This window comes from Emiliania huxleyi, assembly GCF_000372725.1.
Source record: "Emiliania huxleyi CCMP1516 chromosome Unknown EMIHUscaffold_184, whole genome shotgun sequence".
Lineage (NCBI taxonomy): Eukaryota > Haptophyta > Isochrysidales > Noelaerhabdaceae > Emiliania > Emiliania huxleyi.
This window is the reverse complement of record NW_005200746.1, coordinates 2,091-11,808: the sequence shown is the minus strand read 5'-3', so window position 1 is coordinate 11,808 and position 9,718 is coordinate 2,091. Positions and strand designations below refer to the sequence as shown.

The 9,718-nt window shown below is 64.4% G+C and overlaps 2 protein-coding genes across 2 annotated transcripts; one reads left to right on the top strand and one right to left on the bottom strand.

The window, feature by feature from the left end:
- Positions 1-266: 266 nt before the first annotated feature.
- Positions 267-2,152, top strand: EMIHUDRAFT_113197 (hypothetical protein; the record flags this gene model as incomplete). The annotated part of the gene is made up of 5 exons (XM_005782901.1): positions 267-308; positions 856-936; positions 1,040-1,201; positions 1,390-1,581; positions 1,622-2,152. The coding sequence occupies 5 exons, from the start codon at positions 267-269 to the stop codon at positions 2,150-2,152; spliced, it is 1,008 nt and encodes a 335-aa protein (XP_005782958.1).
- A 1,591-nt stretch (positions 2,153-3,743) lies between these two features.
- On the bottom strand, positions 3,744-5,978 carry EMIHUDRAFT_456525 (hypothetical protein). The gene is made up of 8 exons (XM_005782900.1): positions 5,687-5,978; positions 5,493-5,569; positions 5,147-5,182; positions 4,807-5,006; positions 4,666-4,770; positions 4,319-4,397; positions 4,184-4,244; positions 3,744-3,963 (listed from the first exon to the last, which is right to left on the bottom strand). The coding sequence occupies exons 1-8, from the start codon at positions 5,701-5,703 to the stop codon at positions 3,756-3,758; spliced, it is 783 nt and encodes a 260-aa protein (XP_005782957.1). The 5' UTR covers positions 5,704-5,978; the 3' UTR covers positions 3,744-3,755.
- Positions 5,979-9,718: the final 3,740 nt, after the last annotated feature.

Below are 9,718 nucleotides of genomic sequence, written 5' to 3'. Positions count from 1 at the left end.
AGCGATGGGCTCGCCCCCACTGCTGTCCCTCAGTCACTATCTTGTGCTGCGCGACACTGCTCGGCTGGTAGCGTGGTTTTACCTCACACCCATGGTCTCACAGCGCTTGTTCACATCAGCCCTGAGGTCAGATCCTTCTCCTCTGTTGATAAAAACACTGTCTACTCGCTGGAGCCGAGCAGGAGGGCCCGGCGCACAACCCCTGGTCAACTCACGGTCCACACCCCGTATATTGAGACAGGAGTCGACGCCCGGAGAGGGGGACGATGCTCGACGGGGTTCGGCGCGGCCCCAACGTGTGCAACGAGGTACGCCACGGTTCCCTTCTCCCCTGGGGACCGTGGCGACGACCGTCGCCCCGGACTGGGTCGCCAACAACAAAGCTAGCGCAAGAGAACTGCGACCTTTTCTGAGAAACTTTTACCATCTGTCGAGCCGGTAGTAGTGGTACTTCTCTCTCGCTCTAACGTCTCCGTCTACCTGCCGCCCGGTGCGCACTTCAAGCTGGACAGCCATATCAGCTGCGCCTCCACCATCAAAGTGACCGTCGCGAGCAGCGGCGAGGGCGCGACGCTCGACGGCCAGGGAGAGACCGGGCTCTTTTACCTCGAGGGCGGCTGCAGCCTCACCCTGCGGGGGCTGACGCTCGTCAACGGGAGGGCGGGCAACGGCGGCGTTGTGAGCGCTTACGGCGCAGGCGACGTCGAGATCATCGAGTCGACCGTCAGGGACTGCTCGGCTACCTATGTGCGCCGCGTAGAGCTGGCCGCCGCCCTGCAGCGCCGCACAGCACAGCAGGGCGAGAGGTAGAGAGGGTCACGGCTGCCTCACCCCGCTCTCTCCTCGCAACCGCAGGAGGGCGGCGTCGTCTACGCGCAGAACAGCGGTGCGGTCTCGATCATCGACTCAGATGTGTCGGACTGCTCTGCTGGCTATGTGCGCCGCGTAGAGCTAGCCGCCCTGCAGCACCGCACGGCAGTGGGGCGAGAGGTAGAGAGGGTCACGGCTGTCTCACCCCGCTCTCTCCTCGCAACCGCAGGAGGGCGGCGTCGTCAGGGCGTTTCGCACCGGTGCGGTCTCGATAATCAGCTCGACCGTCGCCGGCTGCTCGGCTAGGCAGGCCGGCGGCGTCGTCCACGCGTATCGCAGCGGTGCGGTCTCGGTAATCGGCTCGGCCGTGTCGGGCTGCTCGGCTGGCAATGTGCGCCGCGTAGAGCTAGCCGCCCTGCAGCGCCGCACGGCAGCAGGGCGAGAGATAGGAGGACCACGGCTGCCTCACCCCGCTCTCTCCTCGCAACCGCAGTGCCGCCTCCCTGCAGCGCCTCACGGCAGCGAGGCGAGAGGTAGAGAGGGCCGGCCTGCCTCACCCCGCCCTCTCCTCAACCGCAGCTCGGCGGCGTCGTCTACACATTTACCGGCGAGTCCCTCTCCATCGCGGGTGTCGACTTCATCAACAACTCGGCTTCAACAGGCTCGGTGCTGTACCTGCAAGGCATCAAACAACGTTCCTCCATCAGCAACGCCTCCTTCACCGGCAACGACGGTGTCATCGCCGAGGCGCGCCGGAGGCAGAAGACTGCTGTAGCAGACCTCGTGTTCACCTTGGCTTGTTTTGCATTAGGCCCTTCTACTACGCATGCCCAACCACTGTCGAATGAGCTCCCTCCCCCTCTTTGTGCCGGGCGACGCCTCAACCCAGACGCTTGTCTTCTCGAAGCCGGTGGTCCTATGGGCCTCGCCAGCCAACCCGGGCGCCGCAGAGCTGGCTCGCGAGCTTGCCAGGGCCTTTCCCGGCCTCACCGTGTCCACCGTTGCGGACATTGGCTCTTCTTCATCAGCACGCCCCTCCACGGCGCCTCGCGGGCTGGCACGCCGAACGCGCCGCGCCGGCGATGTGACCCACATGCTGTTGTACCTCAATCAGAACACCTGGTTAGAGGACGACGGCGAGCGGCTGGCAGAGCAGGTCAAGCAGGCGCGCGAGGACAAGCTTCAGATCGTCATGGCGCACGAGAACGACCCGGACCTCGGCGGCTGCGCGTTTGACAGAATGTTCGAAGTCACGCCGCAGGAGCTCATCAAGGACGGGCTGTATCGCGATCTTGCGCGCTCCTTCTTTCCCGGCGCATACCGCGAGGTGGTGCCGCTCTAGGTCTGGATGCGACACGGATTACACCGTCAGATAGAGGGGTGCCTCTCTAGGTGTCACGCGTGCTTCTGGCGAAGGCACTGGGCGCGACACCGGCCAAGGCAAAAGAGCTCCGGCCAGAAATCCAGCGGGTAGCTCGCTCTGGCAAGTCCCACGTCCAGCAGCTGCGACGAGCGGCCTCCTCAGCCAGCCACAGGATCGGCCGGCTGAGCAAAACACCGGCCGGCTCTGGCGGCAGGAGAGGCAGCAGCAGCTCCTGCGATGCCGGTGCGGCGGGTGCCGTTGCAGTCACAGTCTAGCGATCGCATGTAGCGCCTAGCTCTTGCGCGGCCACATGAGAAAATGGTATACTCTAGGAAACGAAGTGAGCCACAAGACTTCACTATCCGACACGATACAAGCTCGGACTCGCGGCCTAAATGTGCGCCGCGCCATCCAAATCCACGCGATGCTCCAAAGACAGGCGCAAGCGTCAACACGCACGCTCGCCGCGCTTGATCCGGGACGCGTGGCCGAGCCCAAGAGCTTCTGGCCATTCGGCCGCCACAACCAGAGCAACAAGGGTGGTGTGAGCCCGGCAAAGATGGATTCAGTAGCGCCGCGCCCGCCGCGCGCAGCAGCCAAGGCAATCGCCAGGCGAGCCCGACGGGCAAAGCACACGATGCTCGTAGTCGCAGTCGCACATCACTGATGGCCCGGCGTGTAGCCGGACGGCACCGATCTCTCGTGGCCTGCCCTGAGCATGCGAGGCGCGAACCACGTCGGAGGTTGACGGCGACAAGACTAGGGCAGGCCGCAAGCATGAACGTGGAAGCCGATAGAAACGAGAGTCGAGACGCCTTGGGAGAATGCCGAGGTCTCTCTCACTGCTGCGTTCAATGAGCCCACAACACGGCAAAAGGCTGGTAGCAGGAACAGGAGGAGCGTGGAGTATATTCCACAGTGACTGATTCGGTGCAGCACCTGATCCTTGAGCGTCGTTTGCACCATGCGATTGAATTCGTCCAAGCCGTCCACTCCGCGACGCGCGTAGATGGTGGCGATGGAGGAGTAGATCTCCTCGCGATCAGCTGCACCCTCACGTCCGGCCACCCTCACGTCAAACGACTCGAGGGTCTGCAACAGCGCAATCCGCTGAAGAGCCGTGTACGGGGGGGGGCGCCAACCAGAGTGGCGCCGGCTTTGAGTGGAACAAAGTCAAAGATAGCAAAGCCAACGCCGATAATGGGGAGCAACTGTGAACTGATTTTTCCACCAGTCTTCGGCCAGTCCGACTCTGCTGCTATCCGGGCATGTCGCCGTGCAAGCAAAGCGTCATGACGAGCGAGCAAACGCCAAAGGCCACCGCCGCCCCTGCTATTCCGACAAAGGTGACAATGGCGATGCGCAGCGGCAGGAACACCACCGGCTTCCGCTCGGTGCTCCATGGACAAGTCTCGAAGGTCGAAGGAGTTAGGAGAGCCGAGTGGCGAGTGCGCGGCTGGACATAACCCCCCGTAGGACAAAACGCCGCCCACGCCAACGCAAGGCCAGAGAGATGGGACGCGATTTGGCCCTTGTCGGATTCGATAAAAGAATTTTACGTGCGGTTCGTCACACGCCCGCCTCATCCCGGCTTGAGGTCGGAGGCCGCCGGGCCGGTCAGCCCGAGCGCCTCCGCCGCCTCGTCGCGCAGCAAGCCGCGCACGACCTGGTAGTGGTGGTTGATGGACGGGATGGTGTGGACGCGGTACGCGGAGCCGCACGCGCCGCCGGGGGCGGGCAGCGCGTACACGAGCCGCCGGATACGCGAGTGCACGAGCGCCATGGCGCACCTGGCGCGGCACGAGGGCGCGTCGGGGACAGCTGCAACCTTCGACCGAGAGGGAGCCGGGAGGGAGCCGGGAGGGAGCCGAGAGGGAGCCGAGTCTGAGCCGAGTCTGAGCCGAGTTTGAGCCGAGTCTGAGCCGAGATGATGACGGGGGCCGAGGGGAACGGAAATGGAGCGGAGATGGAGCGGAGATGGGGCGGAGATGGGGCCGAGTCTGAGCGCACATCGGGCACGGCTCCACTGTGACGAAGACGTCGCAACCGTTGCACAAGTACTGATCCGGACCTAAGGAACATGTCCGACACATGTCCGAGACATGTCCGAGACATGCGTCCGTTGCACCAGTCCTTGGTCCGGGCCGTCCAAACAGCGCCCCGGGCCCGACTCGGCCTCGCCGGCGCCACGCTTGCCGCCCGCCGCGCAGCGCCGCCGCTCCACCTATCAACGGCAGAGAGCCCCGCCTCTTTCCCGGTGTGGCGGCAAGGGAGCGCGCGGGCGGGCAGGGGGGGGCGCGGGGGGCAGCGGGGGCGCGGGGGCAGGGGGGCGGGGCGGAGGCGGTAGCGGCGGCGTGCGGGCAGGAGCGTGCGCTGCGGCGGCGGCGAGGGCGGTGGCGGTGGCAGCGGTGGCGGAGGAGGCGGTGGCGGGGGAAGAGGCGGCGAGGGCGGAGGTGGCGGTGGCGGAGGCGGCGTTACGGGGGCGGGGGCGCCTGCGCTCGCGCGACGGTCGCCACGCCAACCATGATCGCGTGCCGCAGCGGGTGGGGCTTCGCCTCCTCCTCCGCCCTTCCCGCCTCCCCAAGCCTCGCCTCCTCCTCCGCGCTTCCCGCCTCCCCAAGCCTCGCCTCCTCTCCCAGCCTGCCATCGCGCAAACACGCCGCCTCGCCTCCTCTGCCAAGACAAGGGCCGCCGCAAGGGCTATGCCCACCGCCAAGGCCGGTGACGCGCCAACACGCTGCACCGCCAGTGCCAGCAGCGCCGCAGCCAGAGCCGGCTGCACTGGCGGCTGCAGCAGCGCCGTTCCCTGTGGCGGCGCGCGACGCAGCTCCGCCTATGGGACATGTCTCGGACATGTCGTCGACGTGTCCTGGACATGTCGCCGCCTCGGCCTGCATGTGCGCCTATGGGACATGTCTCGGACATGTCGTGGGCATATCCCGCCACTAGCTGTGGCGCGCGATGCAGCGGGGCCGGTGACTCCGTCTGGGCACGCGGCGAGCGGCTCGCCTGAGGGGGAGATGAGGGGAGGAGATGAGGGAGATGAGGGGCCGAGAGGAGCCGAGAGGAGCCGAGAGGAGCCGAGAGGAGCCGAGAGGAGCCGAGAGGAGCCGAGAGGAGCCGAGAGCAGCCGAGAGGAGCCGAGAGGAAACGAGGGGAGCCGAGAGGAGCCGAGAGGAGCCGAGAGGAGCCGAGAGGAACGAGGGGAGCCGAGAGGAGCCGAGAGGAACCGAGGGGAGCCGAGAGCAGCCGAGAGGAGCCGAGAGGAACCGAGGGGAGCCGAGAGGAGCCGAGAGGGTAGAGTTGAGTGCGCGAGCGCCCATTGGTTTCGCGATCGCGACGCCGACGGGGCGGCCACCGCTGCTTGCGGAGCGCGCCGCCATTGCGATCGCAAGCCTGTAGGGTGGCGGAGGGCGGGGTGGAGCCACGGAGGTGTGACGACAGTGTGGCCGAGGTGTGGCCGAGGCATGGACGAGGCATGTGCATCTCGGCGTCATCTCGGCTCCCTCTCGCCGCATCATCGACTCCATCCACGCGACCTCTGCAGGCGCGGGAGGCGGGTCCGGCAGCCACGTGGCGAGCGCGCGGACGGCGGCGGAGGGGTGGAAGACGAGCGGCCACACCCGCCCCCACGCCTCGAACTGGGCGCGCGTCGCCGGCGGGTGCCGAGGCACGAAGTGGCTCGCCGGAGGCTGCGGCAGGCTGTCCAACGCCGCCGCGACCGCGGCAGGCAGCCCTCCCGCTAGCGCGGCGCGCTGCTCCGGCCCGCCGGCCCAGAGCAGGACGAGGCGGGCGTCGGAGCGGCCGGCGGCGGCCGCCGCGCTCCCGCCTGCCGCCGCTGGCCGGTGCACCCGCTTCAGGTGCTGCAGCGCCGGCTGCGGCAGCGCGTCGGTCAGCGCGCGGACGAGGACGGAGAGGCTCTGCGGCGGGACCTGGGCGACGCTCACCTCCATCAGCTCGAGGTCGCGCTCCGCCTCGGGCGGCGGGACGAAGGCGAGCGAAGAGGCGTCAAGCACGCTCATGGGCCGCGGGGAAAAGAATTCTTACGCCCGCGGTGGAGGCAGGCAAGAGGGCACCCAGCGGCCAGCTACACGACGCCCTTGGCGACGCCGCGATGGTTAACCCTCGGTCAAAGCATGCTACACGACACAAATTCCTACTCAAACGTTTGATCAAATGCCTCCGCTCGGCGTGGGGCATGATCATCGAGATGGAGCCGACTGCACACCTCAGTTTTTACAGTAATCCAAAACAACCTGACGTGGCGGCGGCAAACATCGGCAGGGGGCACAGGCGCCTTGTTGCCGATTTGAAGCTCACGAGCTCGCTTGCGAGCCAGGGCAAGGACACGGCCGGCGACGGAGAGCTCGGCTGGAAGGGGGCCTATGTGCGTTTTGGCAACACGGAGACCGGGCTGCTCAAGTTGGTCAAAGGGCGCGGCAAGTGGTCTCCGTCGGGAGCGACGGCAGCGGCGGTGGCGGGGGAGGAGGAGGAGGCCGAGGAGGAGGGGGAGGAGGGGGAGGAGGAGGATGCCCCCAAGGGAAAGCTCCAGCAGCTGGATGGCGATTACCGCTTTGCGCGGGAGCAGGATTGCGATCTACGTTTGTTTGATTTTGAGGCTTTCGGAGGCTTTGGAAAGGAGGTTCGCAGCACCCTGAGGGAGGCGGCGAACCAGCTGAGCAACAAACTTTCGCACGCTCAGCACCTGGACGAGGTCACATGGACCACCAAGAACTGGCACGGGCTGCAGATGCAGCGCTTGTCTGTCGTCCTCCACACCGCCGTGGCGTGGCAGACGGTGAACGAGCTAGCGTGCGGGGAGAGCGGCATTGTGCATGGTGCGGAGTGCATTGCCGTTCTTAGAGGAGTCGACACACCGGCTCACGGGGAAAAGAAATTTCCCCACCCAACTCTCTTAACTCTTTCAGGCACACATTTCGAGCGAGTGAAAACCAACTCCTGAGCACGGCGCCGCAGGCGCCTGTTGATAGGTCCAGGTGATAGCCCTGGATGGGCAATGCATTCGCCTACCTGGGCCTCAGATCGCCCGACCGCGTCCCGGTCGCCAGTGCTCTGTGGTCGGATTTGTGACGCCGCCGCACCGCGCCGCGGCCGGGGGCCCGCCGGAGGACGAGGATGGCCGTGACGGACCGGGACGAGCTCTGGGAGGTTCAGTGTCAGTGAGTATATTGTAGAGGCCACCCATGTGCACAATATCTTGACTGAGAGCTAAGCCAGGGGAGGCGATGCCGGGGCCGTACAGCAGCTTGATGGTGCTTCGCCGGCGTAGAAGCGGCCGCGGAGGGCTCCGGGTGCCTGAAAAAGACGGAGTTACGTGGGCTGTGGGAGAGTTACTGTCGACTCAAACGACACTGTGCCGTGATCCTCTCATATGTGGCTAAATAATTGACCGAGCCAAAAAAAAGTTCCACCGCTACGACTGGAGATATATCGAGATTTGGTCACCATGACCCTTATGAAGCAAAAGGGTTAAAATCCCTGTGTGGTGGCGGCGTGCCGTCCTCCCATCCCTCCCTTGGGTTGTACGTTTTCTTTCTTTCTTTCTCGCACGACAGTGCCGTCCTCCCATCCCTCCCTTAGATGGTCTGTTTTCTTTCTTTTTCTTTCCTCGCACGACACTGAACAAAACAAAGAGTTGTTTGGTATTGCTAAAAATCTCTCTCGACACTGGGCACGGGACTGGTGCGCACTGGCACTAACACAGGGAAAAATTACGAGTTCTCACTCCCACGACACTGAGACGGGACTGGCACGATGTACGCCCTTGCACGACACTAGGCACGGGACTGGCGCGCACTGGCAAATTTCATTCGTTAATGTGAATAATGATGCAGGTCGCCTGGTGTTCGGCGACGCTCTCGCGCTCGTAGGTTTGCGGGAGGACGCTGTTCAGCTTCGCGTTGCGCCGCCACGCCGGACGACGACAGCGAGGCCGTTGATCGAGGCGACCAAGGCCTTCATGGCCAAGGGAAACGGCTTCTACTCTCCAAGGCGGATCCCGCACTCTCTTCGCAGACGACTTCTTTCTACTTCGAGGGCGAGATTCTCGGGCCGAGATGAACAAGCCGGGGTGTACATCCAGAACTTGGGTTGGAGACGTTCAAGCTATAATACGAGGCTTCCCAAACATCGACCCGAACGCGCCGACTCCTTCGGACAAACAATCTCTCCCCCCCCTTTTTTCCCCTTCGGAGCACTTGGAGCACTTGGAGTGCAGTTATCAGCCTCACATCCAGGGCCGGGGAGCTAAGAAGCGCACCCAGCGGGCCGGATGATCGGGATCGGGCAACGGGCTAGAGAGCCCTGACCCCTAGGGGGGGGTGCGCGTTCGCAGGGAAAGGGCTTCGGCATCGATGTTTGGTAATTGCTAAAAATCTCTCTCTCGATGCAAGAGAGAGAGAGAGTCGTGATTTCTTGTTGGTCTTCAAAAATCTCAACAACACAAAGTACTCGACAACACATCCAGGCCCCAAATGACGTGTGAGTGTTAGAGTTGTTTGGTATTGCTAAAAATCTCTCTAAGTACTCGCTCTCTTTTGTGTCCCACCATGCAGAGCGCATCTCTCTCTCTCTCTTGTGCGAGGCGTGAACCGCGCCATTCGCTCTCACCTGGCAACCCTGTCTGCACGTCTCGCGCGCGCGTGAACAGGGCCAAAGCTGTCCCCCCCCCCCCCCCCCGCAAACTTTAAACCACCATAAAGATCAGTCTGCCAGGGCTCCAGGCCCCAAATGACGTGTGAGTGTTAGAGTTGTTTGGTATATTGCTAAAAATCTCTCTCTCTCGATGCAAAAACATAACAAATCTCTCGAGCATGTGGTTCATCACTGCACTTGGAGCACTTGGAGTGCAGTTGGCAACGTCACACCCAGCGAGGGCCGGGGAGCTAAGAAGCGCACCCAGCGGGCCGGGTATAGGGGAATTTTTCCGTGCGGCGGCTCTCAATAAAAACCAAGTGCGCGTGCGTGGCGGCGAACCGCAATATGGCCCACGCGCTCGCGGCTCGCCAGGAGATGGAGTCGGCGATCAGCTCCTCAAAGAACGGCCCCTTGCTGCGCGCAATCTGCACGTCCGATGTCGCGGCGGTGGCCAAGAATCTCGCCTTGCCGAAGCTGGACGAGCGCCTCGACACGCCCAAAGCCGACACCGCGCTCACCTGGGCGGTGCGCCACGGCCAGCGCGCCGTGGTTGAGTACTTGCTGAAGGGAGGCGCGTCCGTCGAGGCCACGTCGGGCGGCGGCGGCGGCGACGGGACGCCTCCCGGCTCCTCGCCGCTACTCATAGCGGCGATGCGGGGCAGGACAGAGTGCCTTTCGCTCCTGATCAGCGCGGGTGCGGATGTTGGCAAGGCCCGGGAGGCAGACGGATGGACGCCGCTGTTTGCCGCCGCGGCGGACGACCAACCCGAGTGCGTGCGCCTGCTCCTTCGTGCCGGTGCCGTCGACGAGGGAATCGGGAAGCTCGAGATGACGGGCAACATGAATGGCCTCCTCGCTGCAAAACTCAAGCGCCTCGCGGCGAACGGC

Coding starts and splice junctions, on each gene's coding strand:
- EMIHUDRAFT_456525 (XM_005782900.1), bottom strand. Junction 5,183..5,492: donor CGCGATCGCGAAACCAATGG/GCGCTCGCGCAC, acceptor TCTCCCCCTCAG/GCGAGCCGCTCGCCGCGTGC. Junction 3,964..4,183: donor ACAGTGGAGCCGTGCCCGAT/GTGCGCTCAGAC, acceptor GTGCCGCGCCAG/GTGCGCCATGGCGCTCGTGC.